A 20,640-nucleotide genomic window follows, 5' to 3' on the forward strand; every position below is an offset into this window, starting at 1 on the left:
TCAGTATATCAATTTATTCAACAAATATTCACTTAGAAATAAGTATTAATATAATGAGTATTCAGATTTTTAAGTACCCTATAACTTAATTCACTTTGATTTTATTAATAGGGTCAGGAGCAGGTCTGGGGAAAATAATCCAGAGGTTTCCACAGAAGGACTGGGATGATACACCTTTTCCACAGGGAGTTGAACTGGTAAGTTGGTATTGTTTTATTGTACTTTTATAATGATATTTTTCTTTTCATGTTTCATTTATGGTTTTATTTATGTTGTAGTTACTTTTAAATAATTTGGTGATTTAACTGTAACACATTATTAGAAATAATCGCCCTAATACAGTAAACTTTGAATATACTGATTCTGGAATGTCTGTTTTGCTGTTCTTTTTCCTGTTTAATCGTCTCTTTAATATTAAAGATGAAATAGATGATTTTTATATACCTGGAAGCTGAAAAGTTCCTCTGATTCTTTTAGTCAAAATCTTAGCCTAGTAGCTTCAGTGATAGTGTGTCACTAGTCAAATATTTATTATATTTTTTTCTGAAAATTTCTAGGTTGTTGTTTTAGTGAAAACTAAACAAAAACACAGACAAACAAAACCAAAGGTTGGTTTAATAGTGACCAGTCATGGTTTGAGTTTGGCCTTGAAATCAAAATCTGAATTCTTTCTTTCCAGTTACAGAATTTGTATGTTGCTTTATAATAGTGTAATTCAACTGCTTTATTTTTGTCAGCCATTTTAAAGGAATTTAATGGTTGAGCATAATTTGAGATGACCAGGACATTCTATCTGGTGGTGGATCTATGGTGGTAAAATGAGAGACTGAAAAGATGACCACTAAAGTATTTTTTTTTTTTTGAGATACGCGGGCCTCTCCCTGTTGGGGCCTCTCCCGTTGCGGAGCACAGGCTCCGGACGCGCAGGCTCAGCGGCCATGGCTCACGGGCCCAGCCGCTCCGCGGCATGTGGGATCTTCCCGGACCGGGGCACGAACCCGCGTCCCCTGCATCGGCAGGCGGACTCTCAACCACTGCGCCACCAGGGAAGCCCACCACTAAAGTATTTTTCAGTATGACTATAAAGTTTAGAGAGTGCATATATGTGTGTATGTATGTATGTTTGTGTATTCACTTATATTGTATGTTTACACACACACACACACACACACACATATACATGAGCAGTGTTCATCAAAGCAGTTCTTGTTGAGCGATCATTTGGTATAATATGACAATGAAGAGGAGACTGCCTGGGTTGAAATCCCACCTGTACAGTATGACTTATGACAAGTTACTTAACTTCTTGAACAGCCGTCTTCATCTTTAAAATGAGGATAATGATAATACTAATCTCGTAGGGTTACTGCAAAGGTAAAATGGGAAAAATATAAATAAAATGCTTAGAACAGTGTCTTCCATAAAGTAAGTGCTCAATAAATGAGGTAGCTTGTTAATGTTATTATTGTTACTCTCATTGTTGCTGTTTGTTTGACATATTGCAGCACCTCCCCCAGAGGAAGAATTGTTCATTCTCTTGTTAGCCTGGATCAGAAATATTTATTAGGAATAAAACTGATGTTGAAAATTATGAATTTTCTTGTCCTAGCAAATGACTGTCCATTTCTGCCTCGCTGAGGATAAAAGGTACATTTCTAAATGCTTAATTTTGATTGTTAAACCCAGTTTTGTAAGAAGGCTGTGGGTTCTGTAGACACACAGAGAGGGTAAATCTTGAATTTAGGCATTAAAAATGGGGAAAGAATGTGAGGATCTTTGAGATAATAGAAAATACATAGTGGTCTCTGCCCCCAGTTCCTGGCACAGAGCTTCTGAAGTCCGTCTAATTTCCTAAGTGATATGAGTGTCTTTGATCCCGGTTCCTGACACAGGGTTCCTGAAACCTTTGTAAGTTCCTGGGTGATATGAATGTCTTTTGTTCTAATGAGGCGACTCTGGGTGGGCTCCTGGATGGGGGCTGGTCACTGGAAAGACCAAGCCATGATTAGAAGCTTGGAATTTTCAGCCCCATCTGCTATTCTCTTGAAAAGGGAGAAGGGCTGAAAATGGAATTAATGATTGATCATGCCTATGTGATGATGTCACCATAAAAGTCCCCGAAGTTGGGATTCGGAGAGCTTCCAGGTTGGTGAAACATGCACCTACTGGGTGGGTGATGCACCCCAACTGTACAGAGAGAGAAATTCATATGCTTGGGACCCTCCCAGACCTCACTCTATGTATCTCTTCATCTGGCTGTTCATCTGTATTCCTTATCATATTCTTTAATAAACTGGATAATGTTAAGTAAAATGTTTTCCTGAGCTCTGTGAGCCACTTGAGTAAATTAATTGAATCCAAAGGGATGGAGGTCACAGGAACCTCTGATTTATAGCCAAGTCGTACAGAAGTTGTACTACTGTACAACCTACTTGCGATTGATATCTTAAGTGGGGGTCAGTCTTGTGGGACTGGGCCCTTAACCTTAATCAGTGAGTTAAATTGTAAAATTGTAGGACACCCAGCAGGTGTCATGGATAATTGCTTGTTTCGGGGGAAAAAAACAACCCCACACTGGGTGACTAGAAGTGTCAGAAGTCAAGTGTTCTGGGTAAGGTAAAAGTTACCACACAGATGGAGGAGAAAAGTAGGTTTTTAAGAGAGCCCTTGTATTCCTTTCTCTTCTCTTCCACATGCCTGCAAATAGTAGTAATTGGTCTTATGGTGTGGATAACTGGTGTTTGTACTATTAAAGCTTTTAAACTCTGCTTCACTGTCCTGTTTAGTAATGATTGAAAGGGGAAAATTTTGGTACTGGAGACCTTCTGGAACTTCTTGTGAGTTCCTACCTCTCCTCACATCAATGTGTAGATGGATATAAACTACATCAGTTTGAGAATGTGAACAGTGAACCACCTTCATAAATTTCAAGAACACAGCAGACATTATTGGGTCAGAGAGAGATCATGATTTGACTCTAGCTATTTAGCTATGACTGAGAAGGAATAATTTTTGTGTTTTGAAAGCTAAGGCATAGATACTGTGATGCCTCTGATATTTCTCCAGTAGTGACGGAGAGATACATGTTGATTTTAATATTTAATAAATGGATATTTTTTCTTTGTGTGACAAACACTCCCATGTTCAAGTGCTGTCAGTGTCTCTCCAATAACAAATAGAGCCGTGTGCTGCTGGATTGGTGAAACCGAGGTGTTAAGAGGTAGCATAACTTTTCCTCACCTAAGATTTTCCTAGCTGACGTCTTGGCTGATTTTTCGTGAAGGATTTCAAGATTTTGGGAGCCAAATTAATATTTAAAGAATATTTTGGGCTTCCCTGGTGGCGCGGTGGTTGAGAATCTGCCTGCCAATGTAGGGACACGGGTTTGGGCCCTGGTCTGGGAAGATCCCACATGCCACAGAGCAACTAAACCCGTGAGCCACAACTACTGAGCCTGCGCGTCTGGAGCTTGTGCTCCGCAACAAGAGAGGCCGCGACAGTGAGAGGCCCGCGCACTGTGATGAAGAGTGGCCCCTGCTCGCTGCAACTAGAGAAAGCCCTCACACATAAACGAAGACCCAACACAGCCAAAAATAAAATAAATAAATAAATTTTTAAAAAAAGAATATATGATGTGCTGGATTACACTAGGAATTTTTTCTTTCAATTTTTTCATAATTGATAGCAGTTCTCATCCTCTAATGTCTATTGTGCTTTGTCAGGCACAGAATAAATTTGTTTATCTATCAAAGCCCATTTTTATTTTTTATTTAAAAACTTTAAAATTTTATTTTATTTTTTAATGTTTTGGCTGCACTGTGTGGCACGTGGGATCTTAGCTCCCTGACCAGGGATGGAACCCGTGCCCCTGCAGTGGAAGCGCGGAGTCTTATCCACTGGACCGCCAGGGAGGTCCCTAAAGCCCATTTTTAAAACATAATAGAATCATTAACTGTTAAATTTTTGTTCTCTTATTATTTATGTCTTTGTGCTTTACTTTATATGTTAGGGAGGTGCAACTATCCTGCATATTAACAGCAATAACTTGAATAACTGTAATATACTGTGTAATCTAGAGCAACTCCTACAACTTCAAGACCAAAGATAGGCCTAATAAAATTTTAGTCTAATTGAAGGTGATTTGACTCAGAGCCTAGGTGGTTTTTAGATTCCAGGGTGATAGTAACCCTTTTGTGATGATTTACATGGAAAAAAATCTTACCCTACCAAGGTGGTTGTAGTGGAACAAGTTTTTAGCATGTAACATTAATGTTAATATCTAACAGTTACATGCAATTTACAGACTGTGATGAACTCACAGATTAGATGATTAGAGGTAGTATATCTAATTTAAACGTAGGTAAATTGAGGATTAGGAGGTTTAAACAGTTTCACTAAGGTCTAGCACCTCAAATGCAGCAGAGCTAGCATTCAACCCCAGGTTTTTTGACTCTTAGTCTCAGCCAAGATCTGAGAGTATTCTGAGAGTATTCTGAGAGTAACACTTTAAGCTATGGTTAGCATTTGGACTTTAATGTAAATGCAAGATCTGAAAACAGGATTCTATAATTTGGAAGAACTGAGGTTCAGAAATGTTAAAAGCATGCTGTGTTAAAAGAATGCTGTGTTGCTACTTCAATAAGTGCTGCTGGGAAAACCAGACAGCTACATTTAAAAGAATGAAGTTAGAACACTCCCTAACACCATACAAAAGAATAAACTCAAAATGGATCAAAGACCTAAATGTAAGGCCAGACACTATCAAACTCTTAGAGGAAAACATAGGCAGAACACTCTGTGACATAAATCACAGCAAGATCCTTTTTGACCCACCTCCTAGAGAAATGGAAAGAAAAACAAAAATAAACAAATGGCATCTAATGAAACTTAAAAGCTTTTGCCCAGCAAAGGAAACCATAAACAAGACGAAAAGACAACCCTCAGAATGGGAGAAAATGTTTGCAAATGAAGCAACTGACAAAGGATTAATCTCCAAAATTTACAAGCAGCTCATGCAACTAAAAATCAAAAAACAAACAACCCAATCCAAAAATGGGCAGAAGACCTAAATAGACATTTCTCCAAAGAAAATATACAGATTGTCAACAAACACATGAAAGAATGCTCAACATCACTAATCATTAGAGAAATGCAAATCAAAACTACAATGAGGTATCACCTCATACCAGTCAGAATGACCATCATCAAAAAATCTACAAACAGTAAATGCTGGAGAGGGTGTGGAGAAAAGGGAACCTTCTTGCACTGTTGGTGGGAATGTAAATTGATATAGCCACTATGGAGAACAGTATGGAAGTTCCTTAAAAAACTAAAAACAGAACTACCATTCAACCCAGCAATCCCACTACTGGGCATATACCCTGAGAAGAGCATAATTCAAAAAGAGTCTTGTATCACAATGTTCATTGCAGCTCTATTTACAATAGCCAGGACATGGAAGCAACCTAAGTGTGCATCGACAGATGAATGAATAAAGAAGATATGGCACATATATACAATGGAATATTATTCAGCCATAAAAAGAAACGAAATTGGGTTATTTGTAGTGAGGTGGATGGACCTAGAGTCTGTCATATAGAGTGAAGTAAGTCTGAAAGAGAAAAGCAAATACCGTATGCTAACACATATATATGGAATCTAAAAAAAAAAAAAGGGTTCTGAAGAACTTAGGGTCAGGACAGGAATAAAGATGCAGACGTAGAGAATGGACTTGAGGACACAGGGAGGAGGAAGGGTAAGCTGGGATGAAGTGAGAGAGTGGCATGGACATATATACACTACCAAATGTAAAATAGATAGCTAGTGGGAAGCAGCCACATAGCACAGGGAAATCATCTCGGTGCTTTGTGACCACCTAGTGGGGTGGGATAGGGAGTGTGGGAGGAAGATGCAAGAGGCACTGGATTTGGGGATATATGTATATGTATAGCTGATTCACTTTGTTATAAAGCAGAAACTAACACACCATTGTAAAGCAATTATACTCCAATAAAGATGTTAAGAAAAAAAGAATGCTGTGTTATTAGAAACCAACTTCATTTATTTTTTCGGAGGATAAACCTGGGTTCAGAGCATAGTTTAGACTTGAAATTATTTTCTGTTGCCATTTTTCCTGCCCACACAACAAGTATTTCATGTATTTAAATTCTAAATGAAAGGTATTGTAAACAGTGCTGCAATGAACATTGAGGTGCACGTATCCTTTCAAACCATTTTTTTCTCCAGATATGTGCCCAAAAGCCAAGACATAGAAGCAACAGATGAATGGGTAAAGAGGATGTGTACCTACGTACCATGGAATATTACTCAGCCATTAAAAAGAATGAAATAATGCCATTTGCAGCAACATGGATGGACCTGGAGATTATCATACTAAGTGAAGTATTAGTAAGTCAGACAAATATCATATGATATCACTTATATGGGGAACCTAAAAAAAATCTTTAAAAAAATGATACAAATGAACTTATATGAGCAAAACAGAAACAGACTGACAGATTTAGAGAATGCACTTATGGTTACCTGGGGGGAGGGATAGATTGGGAGTTTGGGCTTGACATGTAGACACTGCTATATATAAAGTAAAATTCCTTTCTATGAAAAAAAAAATAAATGAAAGGTAATTCTGTTCAAACTGAAGATTAAACTTTATGACTTGTGGGAAAGGATTTAAGGCATTCATTTGCTAATAAGTCAAATTCCAAATATAATTTAGAGGATGCTGAATTTAGTCTCGCTGCTTTTGTGTAGAGAAATTGCCTTCTCTTTCTTTTCTTCTATTGAGAAATGCTGGACTTTAATTTGGATGGTTTTTAAAAATAAAAATATGAAAATAAGCTAAACCAAACATAATGACTGCTTTTCCAATTCTGGGATATTTTTATCTTTTTTTTGTGCCTTTTAGACATACATGGAAACCACAGACAGTCATATAAATAAAGTTTCAGTTAATTTTAGAGACAATATTTAAAAGAAAATTTAAGAATTGTTTTGCAGAGGTATTCTATGGCTAACAATCTTATTTCTGATTATGGGAAGAAATATTTTTATTGGTTTGGTTTTGGGCATTAACAAAATAGTATTGTTTAGGCACTAGCTCTTTTTAAAGATACCCTGTCTCAGAAGTGAATTTTTTTATATCATAATTGAGAAAACATGCCACAATCTTCACTAGGGAATGCCTGCACTGAGGCATTTGTAAATCTTTCTGATTTTTTTAGAAGACTAAAGTACTGTGATAAAAAATGTTGTGGCTTGAGTAAAAGAGGATTAACTGTGTCATTAGAATTTCTGTTTGAGGTTCTTAAGATATTAGTTCATTTATTTAAGTTACAGACTAATGATTTGACTACCTTCAGTATGAATCCAGTTTTCTGTAATTGTAAGTATAGATTGGGGAGAAGAGGTAAAAAAATATTGTATTCAGCATTCTGCAGTTGTAACATAGGAGAAGTAGCCTTAGTATGGGATGCTATTTGAGAGCAGAGAAGTAAGTATAAGTATCATTTAATATTTTAATTCTTTAAGTTGTTTAGAATGCATTGCATACCGCAAATGGGCTAGCAGTTGTCTATCTGACCTAGATATAAATACTGTTTGGTTAGGAAACTGAGTGTAGAAAGGACGGAAGAGAATTTTCTCCCCTCTTTGTAGAGGAATATGCGTGAAAGGAGAATGAGAAAGGTAGTGTACATACTGGATGACAGAATCAGGGTTCACAAAGATTTTAAAAGGCTGGAGTTATGGGCCCTTTATATAAGAGGATTAAATATAATAGGTGAAAATGTAGGTCCTGCATGTGAGTATAAAAAACTAGCTGTATAAGTAATATTTAAAATAAAGATAGGCTGGATACTTTCCCAGCCAGAGAGATTTGAGAAATATAAGAAGACAGCTAAAAATAAAAAACATATAATTATAAACGAGACCTATGAAAGATACTGTAGGTATCATCTAAAACCTCTGTGCTGAGGTAGGGTGCTTGGTGATGAACTAAGTTTTAAAGCTGGTGTAAAGGATGTGTGGAAGAACTCTTGATTTTGCATAGAGTTGAAGCTGAAAACAACATTGCTCTGGAGTATGAAGACATGGCTTTTTAAAATTTATATTTTTATTGAAGTATAGTTGATGTACAGTGTTGTGTTAATTTCTGCTATACAGCAAAGTGACTCAGTTATACGTGTAAATACATTCTGTTTTATATTCTATTCCATTACGGTTTATCCCAGGATATTGAATATAGTTCCCTGTGCTATACAGTAGGACCTTGTTGTTTATTCATTCTATATGTAATAGTTTGCATCTACTAACCCCACACTCCCAGTCCATCACTCCCATACCACCCCCCCATGGCATCCACAAGTCTGTTCTCTGTGTCTGTGAATTTGTGTTTCATAGATAGGTTCATTTGTGCCATATTTTAGATTACACATGTAAGTGATATCATATGGTATTTGTCTTTCTCTTTCTGACTTACCTTCACTTAGTATGACAATCTCCAGTTGCATCCATGTTGCTGCAAATCGTATTATTTTGTTCTTTTTTATGACTGAGTAGTATTCCATTGTATATATGTACCACATCTTCTTTATCCATTCCTCTGTCAATGGATATTTAGGTTGTTTCATTAAGACATGGCTTTTGAAACATATTAAGGACTACAAAAATGACTTTTAAAGTTATGTTCACAATAAAGCAAGTGGATACAAATGGGGTTTAAGCTGGAAAGTGGTGGTTTGAGCTCACATTTTTGTTTCCTACTCCCAAAGACACAGTTGTCTCTTTGAAGTCATAAAACTGCATAGCAGGTAGGAACTCCATCCTGTAGATGGAGTCTAGAGGATGCATCTGAGATAGTGGATTCTCTCAACATCTCTGAGGTAGAAGCTAGTCAGTCTTGGTGTTATTCTTCTCACATTCCTTGATGCTTACTAAGGTGGTTTGTTGTACTGTACTAGACTTTCAGTTGCTTACGATTCTGCTTATTTTACTAATGGATTGATAGCCTCAGTTATGCTAGGGAATCACCTACCCAGTCTCCGTGGTCTGCTCTCAGAACCACCTCAGGAAAGGTTTTCTTGCCATGTTGGGGTCCTGCTATCCCTAATGCTTTGACGCCATAGTGAACTTCCTGAAGAAAACGTAGAACTACAGTACACAAGCCTGACCTACTACAAATTCATGTTGTTTGCAAACAGCCTGGCCCCGTTACCACACAGAATACTGCTACTGATCTCTCATGTAAATGTCTGTCATATCACCGCTATGGGTTGTTCTATACTTTTTAATGTCCAGTTCCATTCTTCATTTTCCATTGATCCCAAGTATTAACTTTAAAAAGTCTTTTATTGAGTTTATCTCTTATCTATTATCCTATTTCTTCTTCATTATAAAATGTTTCAAATGATTCTTCTTCATTCGCTCTCTCCATTTCTATAAGAGACTGGTGTGGTACTATGGAAGCAATATGGGATCTGAAACTTTAAAATCTTAAGCAAAGTTAATTTATCTTTCTGATAATACTGCTTTTCCTACAGGACTGTTATCAGGTGATTGTCTCTTAATATTTTAATAAACTATAATGTTATGATTTCTTGCTATCCACTCGCATCTCTTACATCCATCTCACCCACATTTCAGAGGTTTATTCTGAAGTACAGTTCATGTCCTCTCCATTCTGAAATCACAGAGTTGAAGTTTAGTAATATTTTCTGAATTCATTAAGGTAATAAATACTAGATGTTATAATAGGTGAACCTTGAAGCCTTAGTGGCTAGAATGAAACAAGCTTTTTTCTTCTTACTTGCATAATCACTTACTTGATTAGTGGCATTGGTGTAGACAGGAGTGTGGTTTGCTGTCTTCAAAGTGTGGTTCTCAGGGTCATTTTGAGGCATCAACATTCAGTTGGCAGAGTAGTAAAAGAAAGCATGGAGGTGGGTTTTATGGGGTAGGTCTGGGAGGCTGTATACATCACTTCTATCCTGTTCCATTCATCAGAAATCAGTCATTTAACCACAGTTAACTGTAGTGGGAGTTTGGCAAATAAAGCCTAGATGGTTGCCTAGGAGAAAAGTGAAACAGATTTAGTGAACAACTACCTTTCTTCTGCCACAGTGTTCTTGCTGAAATTCAAAGGTCTTTTCCCTTATCTTAATTCTCCTTGACCACTTTATTTTTTGACATCACTAATTCAGTCTTTGTGGTAAAATAAAAAATGAATACTGTATTTAGTTTTTGTTTCAGTTCCTGGCACAAAGTTCCTGAAATCTTTGGAATTTACTGTCTTTTGTATGCTAATGAGATAGCATATGAATTTAGGGAACCCTTGGTAGCTTCAGGAAGGGGGCTGATGTGCCACAGGAACCAGCCGTGTGGTTAGAGTGTTGGAAATTTCAGCCCCACTGGGGAGAGGAGAGGGGCTGGAGATTGAGTTCAATCACCAATGGCCAATGAGCTAATCAATCATGCTTACCTAATGAAGCATCCATAAAAACCCCTAGATGAAGGGATATAGAGATCTTCCAAGTTGGTGAACACATCTATGTGCTGGGAAGGTAGTGTGCTTGGAGAAGGTGTGGAGGCTCTGTGTCACCCCCTCCCTCCATACCTTGACTTATATATCTCTTCTATTTGGCTCTTTTTGAGTTATATACTTTACAGTAAACTGGTAAGTGTAGGTAAAGTGTTTTCCTGAGTTCAGTGAGCTGTCCTAGTGAATTATTGAACCTGAGGGGGACAGTCATGTGAGCCCCTGAATTTGTAGTCTACAGGCAGAAGTGTGGATAACTTGGTCATCCCTTTTGCAGCTGGCATCTGAAGTGAGGGCAGTCTTGTGGGGCAGAGCCCTGACCCCTTGATTGTGGGGTCTGCACTGACTCTGGGAAGTTAGTGTCATAAATGAATTGAATTGTTGGACACCCAGTTGGTATTGGGAAAAAACACATACTTGGTGTTGGAGAAAATACAACAGTCTTCATCATGCTAATTTTCTCTTAATGTCAATTAATTCTCTTCCATTTTTCCCTATTTTTGTTTTAGTTTGTTTTTGTGGTCCCCTTACTACAGTCTTTCTGTAAGATTCAGTTTTCATTTTTTGGGTATTTTGTTTTCTTTGGGAAGTGATGGTATCACTATTCTGTCAGTCTTTTGTACTTGAATCCTAGTCATGCCTTTGATTATTGTTTTCTGCAATTCCTGTAATCTAAGTGTATAGCCTACACATCTCAGACAGAGCTAAGCCATATTTTGGTATCTCTTTCTAATACCAGACTTCTAATGTGGGGTGGGCTCTGGTAACAAATAGCCTTGGAAGGTTAATCAAAGTTAGTTCTTGCCTAATTTCACTTGTAGCAATTTGTCCTATAGCAGAACTGACACTTGGATAAATAATATATATTATTCAAACCAGAATGCTTTTGAGAGTGAAAGGTAGTGAATCGGAAAACATGCATCCTGAACAAATTGATTTTTATGGTTACTTATACATATGCATGTGTAAAGTTATTCATGGCAAAAAATTGGAAACTACCTAAATGTTCATCAGTAGGTGAGTGATTGAATTAGTAGTGCCACAGTCGTTCATCAGAATATAATGCAACTGTTAAAAACTATGAGATAGAAGAAGATGGCCAACAAGCAGATAAAAAGATGCTAATGTCACTAACCATTAGGGAAACACAAATCAAACCAACAGTGAGATACCACTTCACACCTATTATGATGACTAATATAAAAAAACACAAAGTGCTGGCAAAGATGTGGAGAAATTACAGTCCTTGTGTACTGTTGGTGGGAATGTAAAATGGTGCAGCTACCGTGGAAAATGATAGGGTGGTTCCTCAAAAAATTGAGAACAGAATTATTGTATGGTCCAGCAATTTCACTTTTGGATATATACCCCAAAGAACTGAAAGCAGGGACTCAAATAGATTTTTTGTTTACACGTTCATAGTGGCATTATTCACCACAGCCAAAAGCCATCCAAGTATCCACCGACTGATAAATGGGTAAACAAAATGTGGTATATACATACAATGAAATATTATTCATCATCAGAAATGAAGGAGATTCTGACACGTGCTACAACATGGATGAACCTTGAGGACATTATGCTAAGTCTATGGGTATAGATTTTCAGTTTTGCAAGATGAAAAGTATTCCAGAGAGTGCAGGACAATATGAATGTAGTTGACACTACTGAACTGCACATTTTAAAATGGTTAAGATGATAAATTTTATGTTATGTATATTTTACTATTAAAAACTTTTTAGAAAAATATGACCTAGAGCTTTATTCAGTGACGTGAATCAGTCTCTAAGACACATTATATAGCAAGTAGCCAAAGCAATTTGGAGAAGAAAGAACAAAGTTGGAGGACTTGTACTACCTGGTTTCAAGGTGTACTATAGAGCTCAGTATTCAAATGTGGTATATTGGCTTAAGGATTGTCTTTTGTAGATCCATGCTACAGTCTAGAAGCACACACACACATTATGGTAAATATATATTCAATAAAGTTGCAAGGTAATTCAGTAGTGAAAAAGATAGGGTTTTCAACAAATGGTGCTGAAACAACTGAATGTCCATTTGGAAAAATAAATAGCAATGACCCTGCCTCACACCGTACAGAAAAATTAATTTGAAGTAGATCATAGACTAAATGTAAAAGCTAAAAGTATAAAGGTTTTTAAAGGAAAACTTAGGAGAACATCTTTGCAACCTCTAGTTAAGCAGAGACTTTAAATAGAACACCAAAAGCATGAATGAATAAAGTTTACCTGGAATGCTTGAAAACTCTTGAAAAATAGTGTATCATCATGCAGAAAAGGTGGACAGTCGGATAATAAGCAGTCCCATTTTGTTTCATAGATTTCACTTGGATCTACAGAATCTCTGAATCCTACTTGGACCTTCTGTTTCTTGCTGTTTACCTTTAGTGAGAAGGAGGAGACTGGAAGAAATGAGGGAACATAGGAGATTCTAGCAGCAATTCACCTAGGGTCTCAGAGCAGAGTTTTCTCAGGTGTTATCTATTCTGCCGACGCAGGTTTTCTTTGTCAAGCCAGAATTTTGGATATATTCATATTTGTGGGGCGACTTTTACAAATAGAACTTCTTTATCAAAATTTTAATTGCTATAGATGGTAGCCAACTTTAGATATAAAAACATTACTATATGTGAAAGACTTTGTGATATGGAGGAAAGAATATTGAACTCTGGGATTTTATTTATCTGTCGGTATCAATATATATGCTTATATATAGATATATAATTTGATTTAAAAAGGCAACAGCTGTTTAGAGAACATCAACTCTCTAGGTCATATAATCTATTTTCAGTGGTATATAAGGGATGCTATTTTGATACTGTCCATCCCCCCACACCCCAGTTCTTGTTCTAATCAAGTTCTTTGGTGATCCAGACATACTATTTACTGCATGAAATATGTTCACATCTTTTTCTTTTTTCTTTGTATTGTGCTTTGAGTATTTATGTGGAACTTTCCCTGCTATGGATATGGTCATTTTCCTTATAACTTAACAAATGTGTCAGTTTTAAAAAATGAAGTATTTGGTGGCCTCTAGTGGTACTTATGTGTCTATAAAAAGTATCACCAATGTACAAAATTTTAGGTGGAGAGTTACTAAGTTGACAAAACTTACTGAAGAAAAGTTTTTTAATCTTTGAGAACAGAAGTTTATTAATCAGTTATAAATCTATCAGTGATGTGACTTGTCTGTTATAGTAAAATTTATCCTTCCTTACTTTTAAGACATGCCTTGAAATTTTATGTATATATATGTGTGTGTATATATATATGCGTGTGTATATGTGTGTGTGTATATGTGTATATATATGTGTGTGTGTAATATATGTCTTTTAAAAAATAAATGTATTTATTTATATATTTTTAATTTTTGCCTGTGTTGGGTCTTCGTTGCTGCGCACAAGCTTTCTCTAGTTGCGGTGAGCAGGGGCTCCTCTTCATTGCAGTGTGCGGGCTTCTCACTGTGGTGGCTTCTCTTGTTGCGGAGCACGAGCTCTAGGCACGTGGGCTTCAGTAGTTGTGGCATGTGGGCTCAGTAGTTGTGGCTTGCAGGCTCTAGAGCACAGGCTCAGTAGTTGTGGTGCATGGGCTTAATTGCTAAGCAGCATGTGGGATCTTCCCGGACCAGGGCTGGAACCCATGTCCCCTGCATTGGCAGGCAGATTCTTAACCACTCGCCACCAGGGAAGTCCCCTATATATACGTCTTACTTCGAAGTATTTCTGTTTTGTACTTCTGTCAGCAGTAGTTTACTATTGCATTGTACTGAAATGTGTCCATAAAGGGGGGGATGGTAGAATGATTTCTGACATCTCCTTAAATATAATAAAAGCTAAAAATAGGGCCAATATTTCATAAGTTAATCATAAAGATAATCAATCCTTAGTAGTTTATTTCTTTAAACAGCTAATTCTAGCTAGCTTAAAGATACTTTTAAGTTAGGCCAAGAATTATCCAGAATCTGAAATATATGTGGAAATTTAGATCATTTCGTAAGTTGGGAAAATTTGTATAAATTCAAGCTTTGGAAAGCTAAAGAGAAAAGTGACAATTTTAGGTAAGTTAAATTTATTTTAAGTGCTGAAATTCATCTCCATTCATGTTAAAAATTAGATATTGAAATTCAGGTCATATAGCTACTTACTATTGGATGAGATGATAACAAAAACCCCTGGTCTTTTGACTCTCTGCTAAAGCTTTTCTAAAACTAAACTAAAATACTCTATTCTTGTGTTAGATGAGGTAAGCTGATTTTTTAAAAGTTTTTTTTTTTTTGCTTTTAAAAAAAATTAACAAGATAAGTCTTATTCTAATTAGGAAGGTTTAACTGGCATTGGAAAGACATGAATAGAAGTGTTAACTTTAAAACAATAAAATCAAAAGGGTCTAATGATACACATCTTTGGTAATTAAGGAGCTAGCTGCTTTTATTTCTTCCAAAGATGGACTGTATTTACAAGAAACACACCATAGTATGAGTGAACTCAGAATAACTTTGATTATGACAGCCTTAGTGTTCTAATGAAAAAGTTAGATTCCTATTGGGTTCATAACTGACTGGAAGATCTCGTTAAGCCTAGTAAGATCTTCAGTATATTTCTCCAATTCAGTACTATGTACTTACTTTGGAAATAGGAATAAACTGCTATAAAACTTAAATGAGAAGTGCTATCCATTTATGAATTAATTGTGGTTTCCATTGTTTGTGGCTTCTATTGTTTGAGGTTTACTGGGCTCTTTCCCCAGGCAGTGACTGCTTTTCGTGAGACTTCTGAGCACTGATAAACAAGATGAGGTAGAATCTTGGATTCTGGTTAAGTGTTTTTCTTTCTGGCAGGTCAGAGAAGTGGAAGAAGAGACATTTTCTGAGTTGAAAAGAGCCACAGGAAGGCCCCCTGCTCAGAAGTAATATCGATATTTTCTGTTTATTCCATCAGCTAGAAATTCTTTTAAACTGAATGTGGCTTCTTTAAGATTTCTGTAATATGCATTTCAATTTCATGTGAATATTTACTTATATCAATATTGTTCTATCTAGGTAATGCCTGTAATCTTATTTCACAGAACTGCCTGTTGTTGCCTCTTGGTGATGGTGACAACTTTAAGTAGAATGATGTGATGCTGCTGTTACTAAAAGTGAAGAATTGTTTCCTACACATGAAAAAGGGGTAGGGGTGGAGTCCAGAAACTAATAACTTAGATATAGATCTCTGGTGATTTTTATTTTTATTTTATTAAATTAAAAATTGTTTTAAAATTGAGGTATAATTGACTTACAATATTATGTAAGTTTCAGGTATACAGCATAGTGATTCACAATTTTTAAAGGTTATACTCCATTTATAGTTATTATAAAATATTGGCCCTATTCCCTGTGCTGAACAATATATATTTGTAGCTTATTTATTTTATACACAGTAGTTTGTACCTCTTAATCCCTTACCCTTATCTTGCCTCTCTTTCTCTCTCCACTGGTAACCGCTGGTTTGTTCTTTTTTTGTGAGTTTGTTTCTTTTTTGTTATATTCACTGGTTTGTCTTATTGTTTAGATTCCACATATAAGTGATAACTTATAGTATTTGTCTTTCTCTGTCTGATGTATTTCACTAAGCGTAATACCTCCAAGTCCATTCATGTTGTTGCAAATGGCAAAATTTCATTCTTTTCAATGGCTAAGTAGTATTCCATGGTATATACATACCACATCTTCTTTATCCATTCATTTGTTGATGGACAGTTTAGTTGCTTCTATATCTTGGCAGTTGTAAATAATGCTGCTATGGACATTGGGTGCATACATCTTTTTGAATTAGTGTTTTTGTTTTCTTCAGATATATACCCAGGAGTGGAATTGCTGGATCATATCTGGTGATTTTTAAAATAAAGATTATTAAAGTGCTAGCTTGTGAGTACTTACGAAAAACTTTTTTTTTGTAGTTTGCTCATCTGTCCAGAATTTTGCTTTAAAATTTATATCCATTTTGAAAATTTGGCTGTGATTTAATGCCAGTTCATTCATTTAACAGATATTTATTGAACACTTACTATGTGTCAGTCACTGAGATGGGTGTTGATGATATGGCAGTGAACCAGATAAAATCCCTGTCTTCTTAGAACTTAAATTTATAGTAGAGAATGGACTGACACTAACTGTAATGAGTAAGTAAATTATATGGTACTTGAGAAGTGATAAGTACTATTAAAAAATAAGAAAGTATTGGCAGGAACAGTGTAGCCCATTAGTTTATAAGTAACCAAGGCAGCCAGTTACCTGTTGCTGCTTGCCAGATAATCTAAGGAAAGCAAATGAGCTAGGTTAACTAGCTTTTAGAGTTCTGCATATTTTTGATTTTACAAAGCAAATTGTAACATACTTTAATCTCACCAAATTATTATAGAAAATATCTTTAATATGAAGTAGTGATGGATGTTAGTTTCTTGGATTAAAGTAGCCAAAAATTATTCAGACAGGTGAGTTGTACATGACCATGGTTATAACTTTATGTTATCAAATAGGTTACACATTTAGTGTGTAATCTATTTGTATATGATACACTGTTCTTTAAAATATTTGTATTCCATTCAAGGACAAAGAAAAGAGTAGAGAGATGTATCACACATTTGCAGTTTATCATTAAAGCAAGTTAGGCACAAGTAAAAAAAAAATCTTATGTATTTCTAAATTAATTCTGTAACTGAGCAGTTGCTTAACTGATACAGGACTTTCCAATTTGAGGCTTCTAAGGAAAAAAATTATTCTATGTACTTTTTAAAAAATATATTTGTTTTTTAGGTATATATATATTTAAGTAATATATTTATATTTGGTTTTTTGGGTTTTTTCGCTGCGTTGGGTCTTCATTGCTGCGTGTGCGTTTTTCTCTCTAGTTGTGGCGAGCACGGGCTACTCTTCATCGTGGTGTGTGGGCTTCTCATTGCAGTGGCTTCTCTTGTTGCGGAGCATGGGCTCTAGGGCATGTGGGCTTCAGCAGTTGAAGTGCGCGGGCTCAGCAATTGTGACGCGGGGGCTCTAAAGCGCAGGCTCACTAGTTGTGGCGCACTGGCTCAGTTGCTCCACGGCATGTGGGATCTTCCCGGACCAGGGCTTGAACCCGTGTCGCCTGCATTGGCATGAGGATTCTTAACCACTGCGCCACCAGGGAAGTCCCTCTGTGTACTATTTTTTTTTTTTTTTTTTTTGTGGTATGCAGGCCTCTCACTGTTGTGGCCTCTCCCGTTGCGGAGCACAGGCTCTGGACGCACAGGCTCAGTGGCCATGGCTCACAGGCCCAGCTGCTCCGCGGCATGTGGGATCTTCCCACATCGGGACACGAACCCGTGTCCCCTGCATTGGCAGGCGGATTCTCAACCACTGTGCCACCAGGGAAGCCCTCCCTCTATGTACTTTTGATACCAGGGGATTTTCCCCCTTGATGATTTGTTAGTGTACATAACACAGCATTTAAAGATTTATTCTTTTAATACAATCCATGGACTTGATCATATTTTTTGATTAATCTAATTGTCTAGTTTCAAAATATAGAAATATATAAATAAGGTTAATTTGTTCTTTAGGATCAGTAATGTTTAGTGATTCTCTTTTACTCATTTTTCTTTCTTTTTTCCTGCTTGACAAAGATTTGTATAGAAAGACTGACTGATGGGTTATGATGCAGCCTCTAGTAACTGGTAGACACCTCTCTAAAGGTTCTTCCTATAATGAAGTGTGACCCTCATTTAAAATCTTCACTGGGGTAATGATAAAAATGTCATGTGATCTTAGGGTTTGGAAAGGACCTTAAAGGTTTCCTGGTCAAATTCCAGCCTCCTTTTTGATGGTTAAATTAGTTTGTATACAATAGTCTTGCCAAATGGTCATGTAGCTTCCAGTGATACATCCTTAAGTATGTTCATAGTGCCTGTTAGGTGCTGGACAATGTGTTGGGTGCTGGGGATACAACAGTAAATAAGACAGATGTGGCCCATGCCCTCAGATTCAGTTTAATAGCATTTTTTTAGTGATGATAAACTTGCTCTTGTATATATATTCACCTTCATAGTTTTATGCACATCATCTTCAAGGGTCCTGTTCTACTTCACAAATTTATAAGAACATTAACCTGACTTATTCGTTAATATTCCAGTTGTTGTTCCTGTACTTGGAAATACTATGTTTTTCTCCTTTGAAATCCTGTTTCTAAATTTGTATTAAAATATATACATACTCATGTTCTTTTTTTCAAAAGTTGGTGGTTCTGAAATGTTTAGATGTGTTGGTAAATTACAAATATATGACTCTTAACCTAATAAATTGGACTTTCTAGACCATATGCAGGGCAGAATGTTAAATCTTACCTACCCTATTTAATTATTTTATACTAAGAATGTGATTTCAGACACTTACATGATCTAGTTGAAAGTGATTAAATGGGGATCTGGTCCATGTAATGCTGGATGTTACACTATGTACATGTACATTTAGGATCTTAATTCAGTTGCCTTCTGCTTTTCAAAAAGAAATTTCAACTCGGACAAATCTTTGGACATTATTTTTGGCTAGCTTTGTAACAGATCATATTAGAGACCGGAGACTAGTGCCAGCTATTGCTAGTAGAGTCATGAGCTCTTGCTACTGCTCTGGCAGTCATTTTTAGAGGTGTTAGTTGCAGTGCTGCAAGGCTATGAAAACATTGCAAGAACATCGTATAATGAGAAGTTAATATACTCCATATCACACCATATTAATATCTGTGGCAAGTTTCAAATACCAATATTGATATATTTTATAATCTCAAATCACCTTAGCCCTCTGGTTCAGGTAGATACTCCTATATGTGGAGGTAAGAGCTTACTAATTGAATAAGGTCACTCAGTGGTCAGTTACCAAGCAGCTAGATGAGGCTTTTCTTCCAGATTTAAAACAGGAATAAAATAGGAGGGTCCAAGGTGTAAGTCTGAATTAGCTACAATTTCTTTCTGTCTCTCAAGAGAAAGAGCAGAAGATAGCACTCCCCACATCCTAGCACAAAAGTAGCTGGGAAGTGAGGAACCCATATGAAGGACCTTCAAAGGTGTTCTAGGGCTTCGGATGGCTCTCTGGTTTGGAATAGATTAGAATTTATGAAGGCTGAGAGCAAATAAAGCTGCGGTAGGCTAGTGTGGAACTTGCCAAGTGATGCTCTGTGCCACTTGTCTGGGCTATCAGTGTGTTGAGGTATTGAGACCACTGATGTGAGCAGTCTTGATTTACTATGTGTGCTGTGTAAATAACATCTGTGTTGCAGGAAGTGAAAATGTTTGGAGAGCACTGTGATTTATCCTATGCTGTGGACTGTTTTTAAGCTTGTTGACCTGTATTTTTATTTGTTTCTCTCTATTTGGTAAAGTCCTTTTTAAAGTCTCCAAACTGTCTTGTTGATGCTCATTGGAATCAAAATGGATTAAAGGAAGCACTGTGCTCCCTTGAGGGTCATATAAGTTATGATTATGGTAATTTGAAGTGAGAGCACCCTACCCCCAAGTGTAAAGTTTAAAAGATCACTTGATCCAGCTACCTTTCTCTCCTGTAGATTTTATTTCTAGTGCTAAAACTTTAAAGTCTCTGTGTTTCATTTGAATAGGGAGTATATTAGTACATTTTTAAGCTTTTGCTTACCCAGTGCTTTGGTATATATCTGGAAGGGAATATTAGTATATAGGCTAAAGAGATGGGCTGAAATTAATAAGGAGAACTTTTATGGGGAAACGTAAGATATTTTACTATAATTATGCCCCATAAAACTAATATAAGAGACCTGCAGTTCAGTTGGCATGAGCTGTTGGCTTCTTAAAAAGCTGATGCAGTTTTTGGCTACAGAATTGCCAGGATAATAATAGGAGTGGAAATGGAGTATGTATTTAATTGACAGGGTTTGGTTGGATGACTAATTGAATGTAAATGCACTGAAGGGCCAAAAGTTATCTCGTGGATTCAGATTTGGGTGACTAGGGGAGTCGCAGTACCTTGACAAGATAGGGAGAAAGCAGAAATAATTTTAGCTCTGTCCAGTTTTACTCTGCAAATGAATT

General features: G+C 36.5%; 1 protein-coding gene across 5 annotated transcripts in view; it reads left to right on the forward strand.

Annotated features, from left to right (window-relative positions):
• SBF2 (SET binding factor 2) overlaps nucleotides 1–20,640 on the forward strand; it is a 502,981-nt gene that overhangs the window by 94,006 nt on the left and 388,335 nt on the right. For all 5 annotated transcript variants that reach the window (XM_067038634.1, XM_059069141.2, XM_067038638.1 and 2 more), the window contains exon 2: nucleotides 112–197. In XM_067038634.1, coding sequence (XP_066894735.1) covers nucleotides 112–197 — 86 coding nt within the window. The remainder of the gene's footprint in view (nucleotides 1–111; nucleotides 198–20,640) is intronic.

The sequence above is a fragment of the Kogia breviceps genome, chromosome 7 (assembly GCF_026419965.1).
Source record: "Kogia breviceps isolate mKogBre1 chromosome 7, mKogBre1 haplotype 1, whole genome shotgun sequence".
Classification (NCBI taxonomy): Eukaryota; Metazoa; Chordata; class Mammalia; order Artiodactyla; family Physeteridae; genus Kogia; species Kogia breviceps.